Below are 13006 nucleotides of genomic sequence, written 5' to 3'. Positions count from 1 at the left end.
CCTAAAATCCTTGCCCCCCATCCACAGCCTACACTGAACACAGGTCCCTTCAGTTCATGAACTAGGGAAGGGAGCTGCTGGTGCTTCAGGACAATGCCTCCCCAGCCTCCAGCTCTCCCCAGGTTGCTGCTTCCATTAGGAAGAATCTGGGAAGCAGTTCCCAGTTGGCAAGATGCAGCTCTATGAGGATTTCACATCTCAGACACATACGGGGTTAAGGCAGGGAGGAACACGACCCACATCTATTTATGTTTCAACCAGAGGCCTCCAGCAAGATGCATACTTTAAAGAGCAGTTACTACAGGATACAGACATTAGGAGCTATTTCTTTCTAATAATATAAAAACATCAAACAAGCAATATTCTTGGAGGCAGGCTAAGAGGTCCCAGAGTTTTGCATTAGTTGACCCAATGCTATTTCTAAATACGGCTTTATTCCAGCCTCTCTGAAGACCAGCATTCAAAATGTAAGGAGCCTGTTTATTGGGTCATGTTTAGCTTCTCCAAAGCAACTCTAGCTCTCCTAACTCATTCTGAGGGGAGCGAGGCCACACACAAATTGCAAGTAACAAAAGTAAATGGGCATCAATTAGAAACTAATACTTGTTCAAGCTTCCAAGCCAATGAAATGTGGCTGGGGAAGGTTCCAACCATCTAGAAAAGGAGCTGTACTACATTTATAAACCTTTGGGGGCTGGAATTGCCTCTTTTAAGGGTGAGCCTTCGCATGCAGCTTACCAGGGCAGTATGCATCAACGTCCAGTTTCTGTGCTGAAGAAAGTGTTGGGGAGCCAAGCTCAGACTCAGGGATTCGAGGGCTCTCAACAAACTTTGCTTTCCTCAAAGGGGCTAAGGAGAAGGAGGGGGAGAGAGAAAGAGAGGTCATGAGTAAGGGAAATAGCAAGCAACAGATGGAAGCACTTAACTAAACGACACTGTCAGACCCAGATCAGGTTACCCCTGGTTGTTTCCCCCCAGAAAAAGAAAGATTATCTGCATTCTTTACAAAGGAGATGGCTCTTGTTAAAGCCTCCACACTGCACAGTCTTACTTTAAAGGAAGGCACATTCTTGATACTCTCCAAACACTTCCTTTTTCCTCCTTTTTTTATAGGAAGCAAATGGGCCTGGACTCAGCAACTGTAGAAAAGCTGAGATCCAGTGAGGTACACGGAGCCCAGCACAGTTACCTCTGAATATCTACAATGAACACACGAGTTCCGTGTTCAATAACTGTTTCCTCTGAACACAAAATATCAGCTTCCAAACATTCTCGGTGCCTGACCAAAGAGATTTGGTGTTTAACCCAACAGATCAGAGGAAAGCTCATGCTGGCCACTGTTACCCTTGCAAGCCCAGAAACAGATTGAAATGAAGAACAGGGAAAAGGTATAGCTGCCTGTGACAAAGCAGTGCTGACCACCAGTGCCAGAGAAAGGGGATTTGCCCCCACGTTTTAACAGCCTAAATGCTCAGAACCACATTTGTAATAAATAATTACTAAAGCACTTGGATTAACACGTGTTTAAACAGATATTCAGCCAGAGCAGAGAAACAGAACTAGGAAATACACTGCAGAGATTTAGAAGTGAAGCTCATGTGCCCATTGAAGTGAAAGGCCCCACAGACAGTGCTGTGGCTCTGCGTGTTTCATGCCCCCCTCGATCCTCAGCAAATAACCTCCATTTACAGAATCCATATTTATAGTCCTGCAAATTAGATTTGGGATCTGAAACTCAAAGGACACACAGGTTTGTTCTCATGCACCTCCTGTAATGAAAGCTCAATGGGTCAAATGATGACCTCAGTGGCAGTAATAAATCTCTTAAGGAGCGTGATGGCCCCCACAGTTGGAAAAGGCTCAGCAATTCCAATGAGGAGGAACCAGAAGGACAACACTCAACCCACTTGCTGGAACTGAGCTGGTACAGAAATGATCACAGGAAGGTTTAATAGGGGGATGGGGAAAAAGGCTGGGATATGGTTGTACCCTGTAAAGTAGAATACAGCAAGAAATCAGCCCCCACCACTCTGCACTGAAATAGGTGCTGGACACCCCCCTAAGGATCCATCCCAGGATCCCCTCATGATGAGGGGAAAATGGTCCCACGCTACCATTCTGCACAAGAGACTCCCAGATGGGTATCAGGGATATTCACAGCACATTCCCCTCCATGCCAGGCAAGAGGAATGCGGGAGACATGGAGATAAGGGCAGCCTGAAGCCCCTGCTCCCCCATGAAGCTCACGGACCTGCAGCCCTGCTCACACACACACAAGCCAGTGGTGTTAGAACTCCTGTACCTGCACACACAAGTATCCTCCCAGCTTGCAAACTGGCCAGCAGCAGTGAAAACATAAATCACAGCAACCCTCTTGTGCCTGATGCTGAGGTAATGAACACACGTAAATATTGAGGAGATTATTACCATGGCACAGGAATTGTTTAGATTAATAATCCTGCATGGGCCAATCCACTGCTATTTCTTTTGCAACTGCAGTTTTAACCAATGGCTCTCTTTCACATCTTTTACCACAGCCCCAGTAAGTGTCATTTTTATCTTACAAACAGCTCATCTTTCATTTCTTTTCCATTTCTGGCTACCACCAGATCCACCCATCACCTGATGCGATACCCAGCAGCGCTCAGTTGTTCTGCAATACAGAATGAACATGGTTTGAATGGTCAAAGAGAGGTTAATGACTGCAATGGGGTTGTCACCAGAAGGCATTGCACTAAGGATGATTTGAGTTAGGAACCCAAAGAAGAAGGAGGACAATCTGTTCCAGCGCCACCCTCACACGGAAGAACTTCTTCCTTATATCTAACCTGAATCTCCCCTAAGTTTGAACCCATTGCCCTTGTCCTGTCACTACAGTTCCTGATGGGCAGTCCCTGTCCAGCAGCTCCACATCCTTCTCATGTTGAAGACACCAGAACTGCTCCAAGTGAAGTCTCGTGGGAGCAGAGTAGAGGGGCAGGATCACCTCCCTCATCCTGCTGGTCAGGCTTCTTTTGGGCAAGAAGAGTCCTCCTAGCTCATACATAACCCGATTACATGACAGGAGGATCCTGATGTAAAACTCCTGACTCCTGTCCAAATGAGGATTATCCTGACGGATTCATCTCTGGGCTTCAGCACTGCACTGGAATAAAGAACAAATGGAAATGCCATAAACTCCAAAATCTGCTTGGCCATTTTTTAGCCAAAGGTTCAAGGCTGACATTGATCTTTTTATTAAAGTGACTTCTCATTCCCACCAGTTTGCCCAGGTCCTGAGTATCCTCCAGCCAGCACAGGCACATCTCACCATCCAAGGCACGGGATGAGCATTTGGCCTATCCTGTCAAGTCTTCTGTACCTGCTCGGTCCATCAGACCTCTTATTTCTCTAACACTTTCCTGTGCAAATCAGGTTGACTCCAGACATTAAACAGCATCAAACCATCCCTTCCTCTTCCATAACTCTAAATTTCTGAGAACAGGATTTCTTCCAAAAATAACAGGGAAAAATAGAGAGTATCTGCAATAACCACTTGTAAAACCACAATGAACTGAGGATGCCAGTAGCCAGTAACGCTGTCATTCCAGAACTACAAAATGCACATTAAATGCTCAAAACCACACTGATCACAAGGAGCCTGAAGTCAAATCCTGTCACTTGAGTCCCGCTGCCCATTCACTGGGGACAGCCCAGGAGCGATGCAGCAGCCCAGGCTGGATGTACCCTCAGTGGCCAGGCCAGATGCCCAGGGCTCAAGGAGGAAACGTGAGCAGCAGCTCAGGGAGGGGATCCTGCCCCTGTGCTGTGCTCTGGGGAGACCCCCCCTGCAGTCCTGATCCAGCTCTGGGGCAGCAGCACAAGAGGGACGTGGAGCTGATGGAGCGAGGCCAGAGGAGGCCATGGAGATGCTGCGAGGGCTGGAGCAGCTCTGCTCTGGAGCCAGGCTGAGAGAGCTGGGCTGGGGCAGCCTGGAGAAGAGAAGGCTCCTGAAGGGGAGACCTGAGAGCAGCTCCAGTGCCTAAAGGGGCTGCAGGAAACCTGGAGAGGGGCTTGGGACAAGGGCCTGTAGGGACAGGCCAAGGGGAATGGCTTGAACCTGCCAGAGGGGAGACTGAGCTGAGCTCTTAGGCAGAAGCTCTTCCCTGTGAGGGTGCTGAGGCGCTGGCCCAGGGTGCCCAGAGAAGCTGTGGCTGCCCCATCCCTGGCAGTGTTCAAGGCCAGGTTGGACACAGGGGCTTGGAGCAAGCTGCTCCAGTGGAAGGTGTCCCTGCCCTTGGCAGGGGTTGGAACTGGACGAGCTTTAAGGTCTCTTCAACCCAAACCAGTCTGTGCTCATATAGGAACTGACTTGCTACTACTAACATAGGAGCTTACGTTAAAACAGCTGGACAGGCTATATAAACAGATAGTGCACATCTTGGGGAAGTTTCTGCAGCTCTTGGCAGGATTAATCCCCACCAGCCAGCAGCCAGTGACACCCAGAAGAGCAAAACTGAAACCCTTCCCTCAGTGCAAATAAAATCCTCATTCCACTTTGACAGCAACTTTTCCAGGGCAAGGAAAGCGACGCTAACTCCAGGGCAGGAAGTAACCACATCACACAACACCAGGGCAAGCACTCAGTTTCATTAGATGCCTCATTTATGCCACTTTCTGCAGCAGTTGGGGACAAAGCAATGTTTTCTGTCTTGGCCTTCATGCTAATTCTCTGTAATAGCCACATGGACACTGGAAGCATTACACTGTCAGCAGACTGAGGGCTTCAAAACATACAGGGATAGGAAAGAGTTTAACAAATGCATGCGTCTTTATACGTACATCTTCTGGTAAGGCATATGTCTGAGAGCAACCAAAAGGAAGCATCCTGTTACCTGGATTTCAGGACAGCTTCCTACAGCCATATAATGGAAGATACAGCCAATAAACCCCAAAGGCCTGAGGAGCCCCACAAGGCTTCATTTTCCTCCCTCTGCTGACAGCCTGTCACTAACACTGCACTGTGAGTTAGGAAGCACACATAAGCAAACAGGTATTTACAGCACACACACAGGACTGCAATAAGTCCCTGTTAAACACATGGGGAAATACTCTATTAGGGGCTGCAATGTCAAGCAGTCTGCAGGCTGGGGGGTTCAGAGACTCTAACAACAGAGATTAGGAGGATTTGGAATGGATGTGAACTAGAGGAACAGGAACCATCAGCCCAGTTCATAGTATTCCTTAAACCTGTATACCCATACCAGTCGCTCCTGAAGCTCTCACGCCATGAGCAGAACAGGAGAGCTGCATGGCCCTTCCAACCCAAACCCACTTCCGATATCAGGAGCTGCTGCTGGTTTATCCCACGGATCACTGGGATCAGTCCTGGTGCTGTCTGTGATCTGCATCAAGCATCTGATCTACCACCACACAAATATAAAGCCCAGGAAACCCAGGATGTGTTTGTTTTGTCAGAGGAATCATTCATCTCCATTAGCACTGTGTTCTAAGTTCAGCCTGTTGAGCTTCCTAATTCTACTGCATTTGCTACGTTGCCATTTCCTTGCCACATAATTTATAGCTGAGTTAGTATTTTAATTAAAAGAGGGTTTTCTTTAGATTAAAAGGCACTGATAAAAGGAAATTACCATGGATCAGCATGGCTTCATCTGCTAAATTCAGTTTCAGCTCTAGAAGGAATGTTTCACCAGGAAAGGGTTATTAATACCTAATGACCTGATCGAACAAAGCAGGTTTTCAGGCAGCCACTTCAGTAGGCTGAAATTCACTCCATGGTTTGAATCATGGAATAGTTTGGGTTGGAAGGGGCCTTAAAGCTCCTCCAGCTCCAGCCCCTGCCACGGGCAGGGACCCCTTCCACCAGAGCAGCTTGCTCCAAGCCCCTGTGTCCAACCTGGCCTTGAACACTGCCAGGGATGGGGCAGCCACAGCTTCTCTGGGCAAGGTGGATATACAGACCACAACACCTTGTCTGTATATACAGCCACAAAGACACACAAGAAACAAGCCTACCTATGGACAACGAAACAACAGCTCTTTTTCCATCGCACAAAGGGTGGCCTGACTGTCCCACGGGACCTGGGAGCCTCTCTTCAAGTTGGCTCTTTTCAAGTGATGGAGGAATGTCCACTACAGTGCCCTGACCTGCATCAGCATAAACCACCACAGCTCCTGGTTACAGAGACTCACACACTTCTTCCTTAGAGATTCTCCTGACTTTGCACTAGCACAGTGTGTCCATACTGTTGGAACAGGCTGCCCAGGGCAGTGCTGCAGTCACCATCCCTGGAAGGCCAGGTGAGGCCCTCAGTGCCATGGGGTAGTGGTGGCCTTGGCAGTGCTGGGGAATGGTTGGACTTGATGAGCCTAAAGGTCTCTTCCAACCTGGCTGATTCTATGACTCTTGTGATAAACTCTCTATGGAGAGGATGCAAGCCCCCGAATGCTCCAGCTAAAACCCAATCCTGCCCCAGTTCCATGGCAATGGGAAGAGCCAGAGCACCGGTTTGAGGAATAAACTTCAGAAACTCCTATTGAAGGAGTAGTGCTTTGGCCATCACCCCTTCCCCATCTTTAGTTAATAACAACGGTGGCCATGCCAAAGGCTGATTCACGTGCTGGAAGCTGCCCAATGGCTACGTAATGCTGCAGAGAGTAAGGAGACTTTATTGAAGTCTCCCTCGGACTCCAATGTTTTAAGTGCTGCAGTGCTATTGATCCATGGAGCTCCTGGAACAAGTAACTGTCAGATTCAACACAGCTGGATGACACCCAAACCACCAGAGCTGGGCACCCCGGGCCAGCGCCTCAGCACCCTCACAGGGAAGAACTTCTGCCTAAGAGCTCATCTCTGTCCATAGCAGCTTTAAATAATCCAGCATTCTTTAACAGCAACCCCTGTGCAACAGCATTTTCCCTCCTGTTATTTGAGAGTACAAAAGCTGGTTTCATTACATTTTCAAGCCTTTCTCCTTTCATCACCCTGTTATCGCAGCGTCGTGGGGAGGGCAGGACATGCACGGAGTGAGAACAATGTGGTGTCTGGAAAGACCATACTTGTTCCAAAACTTGCAGAAAATGTGTTTAGTTTGGGAGATAAGATCCTGCAACATGAAAATTGAAGGAAATGAAGGTGGAAAGAGGAAGAGAGCAAAAAAAGGCAGGAAGAGAGTCCAGCTGGAAGAACAGCAACGGGAAAGGAGAGTTAAAATAGGCAACTATCAAAACCTGGCTGTATCTAAAATCTAACATGAAGGTTTGGCCTATTCTGCTTCTGAACCTGGAGCGGATCCTGCAATTCTGTGGGACCACAGGGGCCGACTGGAAAACCATCTCCTGCTCTCTGTCTCGCTCCAGATGAACAGTTCTGTACCAGGCACAGAAAACAACAGCAAGCCAGAGCAGGAACGGTGCAAAGAGATGTTCAGTGACACCACAAAGGAATGAGTCTCCTGAAGACGCGCTGCAATTAAAGCAAATGACAGCTCAGTAAGGGCTAGTACAACATTTGCTAAGGCAGTCATTTGACCTAAAATCCCAACCTGTTTCCAAGTTTCACTTCCAGAAAGAACTTCAGCTCCGTTTCCATTTTCCTTGTTACCATGCCACTCTTTTCTGTCATTTAGAGCCACTGGAAGAGCAATTTGTTATCAAACTTCTCCCTGCTGGAGCCAGCAGACAGCAAATCCAGCCCACTCCTGGCACAGCCCGAGTGTTTGTGGTTTAGGTTAGACCAGCCGGAGCATCCCAGCGTGAATCTGCAGAGCAGCTGTTGCCTGGAATACTCTGGCAAGCCTTGAAGAAGCCAGTTGCTCCTATTAATGATCCCAGAAACTGAAAACAAACCCTCTCTTTCCCTGTAGATAAGGTTTTTTCCAACGAGGCTTGCCAAGAAGTCATTATCCCCACAGGGGAGACATCTTTGAGGAGAAGCAGGTATTTAATTACCATATAGACATGGCAGGAGGAGGACGTGGTACTTGCATCTTCCCATTCAAAGTTGTCAAATTGATTTTGCCTTCTCGGAGCAGACTTTTCCCCATCATTCCCCATTTCAGCTTCTTCTTTTCAGCTTCTCCTGAAGTCTTTCAAAATTGCCTCTTTTAGGAGAAATTCCTCATGCGTGACTCAAGGTAGAAACTTGTGCAGAAGAGGAGGATGAAAGGCGAGAAAGGAAGTCAGCAGCACTTGCTCCAGCTTCCCAACGTCATCTTGCTATGAAAATAAGCAATTCCCCCCCTGACATGTTGCATAGATTTCTGTTGCAGTCAGTTTTCAAGCTGGAAGCTTCAGTTATAACTAAAACCAGAGTGAGTGAAGACCTGGCACTATGGGATGGAAACACATCGCTGCATCCGATCTGCTCAAATGACCAAAGAACCCTCCCAAGTGGCAGAAAAGGGCCAGGGCAGAGCTGGAGGGAAGAGCGTTCCTCACCCCCCTCATATACCCCTTTCCCAACAGTTTTACTTCATTAAATGTTAAATCTAAACCAGATGAGAGGAGAATGCAACAAAACACAACTGCTGAATTGCGTTATCCCCATTCCATCTCCGACTACAATTCAGTGACTCAGATATCTCCTGGGCACTAAAAATGAGAAGAACTGTCAAAAAAAAGACCTGAATACACTGTAAAGGACTTTGATTCTAAAGAAAGCAGCAAAGAGCTTCGGCATTTGAATCAAATTATACAGGTAACCCCATTCATTTGCTGTTTAGAAAGAAACTGTTTCACCGTTTTCTAAGCATAAAGCTCAACTCGCCAAAACCACTGCTCAGATTTCAACCTAATCTTTCAAGAGAGAAATCAGAAACTAATTCAACAGCTACTGAAGCAATCCCATCTTCCTCTTTTTCCATAGGAAGCTTATTGCTGGAGCCACAGGCTGGTCAGTCCCACCCTGGTGCCAGCAATGGATGGAGCAGATCCTCCCGGAAACTATGCCAAAGCACATGGACAATAAGAGGGTGCCTAAGAGCTCAGCTCAGTCTCCCCTCTGGCAGGTTCAAGCCATTCCCCTTGGCCTGGCCCTACAGGCCCTTGTCCCAAGCCCCTCTCCAGGTTTCCTGCAGCCCCTTTAGGCACTGGAGCTGCTCTCAGGTCTCCCCTTCAGGAGCCTTCTCTTCTCCAGGCTGCCCCAGCCCAGCTCTCTCAGCCTGGCTCCAGAGCAGAGCTGCTCCAGCCCTCGCAGCAGCTCCATGGCCTCCTCTGGGCTCGCTCCAATGAGGTGCACATAAACAAAATCTAATTCATTCTCCCCCCAGATCCTTAAGCTCACACCAAGATGTTGTAACACCAATGAGAGAGAAGGTTAAAGTGTAAACCACCCTGCCACTCGAAGCCCAAGTAATCCCATGTTAAGGTGCATATGGGACTAGATCCTGTTCACTACACCATACCATGGTTTAGGACCAGGACTATATAGCACACGAGCTAATGTTAATCCAGTACAGATTTTAAATAGAAGGCAAAAGATGTCAACAGCTAAAGAAGGCTCAGGGGGGACCTGATCGCTCCCTATAACTGCCTGAGAGGAGAATGGAGCCAGGAGGGGCTGGGCTCTGCTCCCAAGGAACAAGGGATGGGACAAGAGGAACCGGCCTCAAGCTGCCCCAGGGCAGGTTTAGATGGAGCTGAGGAACAATTCCTGCCCCAGAGGGTGCTCAGGCATTGGAACAGGCTGCCCAGGGCAGGGCTGCAGGCACCGTCCCTGCAAGGGTTCACACCCCGTGGAGACGAGGCCTCAGTGCCATGGGTTAGGGGTGGCCTTGGCAGTGCTGGGTAAGGGTTGGACTGGATGAGCTGAAAGGGCTTTTCAAATCGGTTGATCCTACAATTCTACGAGTGATTTTCCTGCCTGGCACATAAATCCTGCAATAGGAAGTTCCAAGGAAGGGCTCACAGACACACTCCATCCTCTGGAAGCTCCTCAGCATGTTATATTCCACAAGAGCAACTCCCAGAAGCAGCACTGGTTTCGTAACCTGCCTCAGAAGTGATGCCTTATCCCAGCTCGCACCTACCTCGTTCCTCTCTTCATCTCCCACACCCTTATCTTCCCTTTTCACTTTATCTTTAGCCTTTGTCAAACTGAGTGTTCCTTCTCCCCCGTCTGAAGCTTCTTTTTTTTCCATCTACACTTTCTCCCTACCCAGATTTTCACAGTAGCTGATAATTGGCTCATGTGAAGGCTGATGCCTTCATCTTCCAGCCAGTCCCTATCATTCCATCTCTCCTTTCTGCTCGCTCTCCTCTTGCTCATTCCAAGGACTCCAAAGCAGATCAGAACGCAGCCGAGCTGCCTCTACACTCCTTTTCCAGACCCCCTAAATCAGAAACAGAGACAGAAATTCAGTGTAAAAGCTCCAAAAACAACCGGGAAAAATCCCACTGAGTCCAGCAGCTCAACTGCCCCGGCCCTGCGCTCTTCCGAGCTCCAACCTGCCCTACAGCAGAGCCAGCTGGGACACTGTCCCGGGGCACATCCATAGCAATTCCCAGTGGCTTTTGCATTCACTGATGGAAAGCCTTCAGGTTAGAGGTATTACAGTGCGAAACCTTCTCTAGCTGTCAGTGATTAGGTTGGACTTGATGATCTTAAAGGTCTTTTCCAACCTGGTTGATTCTAGGATTGCCATCAACAGAAACAGCATTGCCAATACTAACGCTAATGTATCAGTTAGAGGCAGGGAAGCAGTTGGCTTTGTTGAAGCTCATTTTAAGTTGCATTTCGTTCTTTCCTAAAACCAACCCGTTTGTTCATGAATACGTGGTTATAGGAGAAGCTCAGCTTGGCAAGAGGCTGGATTCACTGCCTTTTTGGCACGGCTCCTTTTGATTTCCTGATCTAGCTGAAGATGCCCCTGCTCACTGCAGGGGGTTGGACTAGATGAGCTTTGTAGGTCCCTTCCAACCGAAACCATTCTGTTTAAAAACACTCCTAAAACATCCTCTGTACTCATAGAATCATTAAGCAGATAATTGGGCAATCTAATAGGAAAAATGCCACAAAGAACTTGCCTAAAAAGAAAATGTCTGTTTATTCACCTAAATGTCTACGCTGTCTAAAAGCCCCATTCCTGGCAGTGTTCAAGGCCAGGTTGGACACAGGGGCTTGGAGCAAGCTGCTCTAGTGGAAGGTGTCCCTGCCCAGGGAGTTGGAACTGGATGAGCTTTAAGGTCCCTTCCAACCCAAACCAGGCAGGGATTCTGTGATCTTGTTCTGAAGGATTCTACCACTGAAGAGAAAGAAAGGAGTGAGTCTTGCTTCCTAAAGAACCAGGGCAGACAAGAATCCATTCACAGAAGATTTGTGTTACTTTCATGGAGGGGAAAAAATAAACCACAGTAATTCTGAGCAAGAAGAAATCAGGTAAAACAAGAAGAATGCAGAAGAGCAAGCCCACTTCTTTCACCTCTGCATGAACTAATGTGATACCCAAACACATCCTGCTGAACACAAAGGGCCATAAACCAGCCTTTGTTTTCTTAAGAGGAGAGTTCTCTCTCAAGGAGAGAACAATGTTAGGTTTAAATTAGCATCTACTAATCCACATTTACCAAAGCTGACCAGCACAGATCCTCCACTTGGATTTGATGGTATCTGAGATTGCAAAGCCAAGGGCACAACAGCTTTAGAGCAAGCCTGACACGAAGGTGAGTTGTAACCGCAGGATGATCATATCATGAAATATTTATAGTGCAAAGCCACTTACTTCTGAACTCAAACCGTAACAGAATGCTATATACAAAGTGCTGTTCTGATGCAAACATGATGAAGAAATGTAACCCTGTGTGTATAAACAACTCAAACGTGCCATGTTTAGAGGGAAGCACAGCACTGGTGGGTATCTGGCAACCAGAAAGAAGGTTTCAGCACAACAATGTATTTATACACACATAAATGCCTTCTGTCCAACTAGAAACTTTGAACAAATATGGTACAAGCTAAAACTAAGCCCATATGTTCTATAGCAGTGATTCCTTTACCGGAAGACAATCACAGCATCACAGACTGGTTTGGGTTGGAAGGGACCTTAAAAATCATCGAGTTCCAAGCCCCTGCCATGAAATGTGCATTTATTCATGCTCATCCTTCTACAACCCGGCCTTGGATTAACTGGGCAGCAAGGATTTGTCTGCTTTCACCCATGGAAATGGTGTTACCTAAAGCAGCACCAGGTGAGGGTCAGGACCCTGAGTTCAGTACAAATACTCAACTAAATAATATTGAGGATTATTTCTTCAATCAAAGCACCGTTTCTAAACAGTTTGGGTTGATTTGTTTTCTCCTCTCATCTTCTCTGTCGACAGTAAAAGTGCTCATTTCTTCCTGCAGTATCTAAATCTCATCTGTATCTAAATCTAAACTATTGTTTAAACTACTAAAAACTGGTGCTGGAAGAAGCAAGCAGCTCATTCAGAAATGGATACTCACAATATGTACTTGGAAATCAATCAAGAATTAGATCTTGGGTACAAACAATATGTTATTTCTTAATGAAGGGCATGGAAGGGGGATGGATTATCCTACTGCATACTCTGAGGTGCAAGAACCACTGGGCAAAGGTTTCTGGCAACAGAAGACACGCAGGTAGACAGGAATACAGCTGGAATGTTGAACCAAAGACATCTCTGATACAGCTCCAACTCATTGGCATGTGGTTAAATCAGCAATATATCCAGGAATGGAATTCCACAACACCAACAGCCACTCAAGGGAATCACCACAGAGCAAGGAAAGAGATGGGAAGTGCCAAAGCAAAGGTCCAGAGCCAACAATCAACCTCAATTCCCAGCTCTCTGTTCAGAGTCAGGGATCTGTGATGCACACCCCGTGTGCTGGGTCTCCTATGTGACCCCAGCACCACGCTGAATGCATCCGGGGGGAATGAGTGGCATCGCTCCAAAACCAGTAACACCACCACGGGTCTTGGTGAGCCCAAGCAAACCTTCCCACATGAGGAGAGGCAACTGGGTACAGACCCCTTTGTGAAAGTAA

At 47.5% G+C, this 13006-nt stretch overlaps 1 protein-coding gene across 3 annotated transcripts in view; it reads right to left on the bottom strand.

Moving 5' to 3' along the window:
* TANC2 (tetratricopeptide repeat, ankyrin repeat and coiled-coil containing 2) overlaps positions 1-13006 on the bottom strand; it is a gene marked incomplete at both ends in the record, with an annotated part of 174883 nt that overhangs the window by 107277 nt on the left and 54600 nt on the right. The window contains one exon of one of the 3 annotated variants that reach the window (XM_080633693.1): positions 739-849. The exons of the other annotated variants lie outside the window; for them this stretch is intronic. Within the exon in view, the coding sequence (XP_080489819.1) occupies positions 739-849 (111 nt within the window). The remainder of the gene's footprint in view (positions 1-738; positions 850-13006) is intronic. 3 annotated transcript variants of the gene reach the window in all.

The sequence above is a fragment of the Psittacula echo genome (genome assembly GCF_963264785.1).
Source record: "Psittacula echo genome assembly, chromosome: 23".
Lineage (NCBI taxonomy): Eukaryota > Metazoa > Chordata > Aves > Psittaciformes > Psittacidae > Psittacula > Psittacula echo.
Note: the sequence above shows the minus strand (reverse complement) of the source record. Positions and strands in the feature narration are given on the sequence as shown.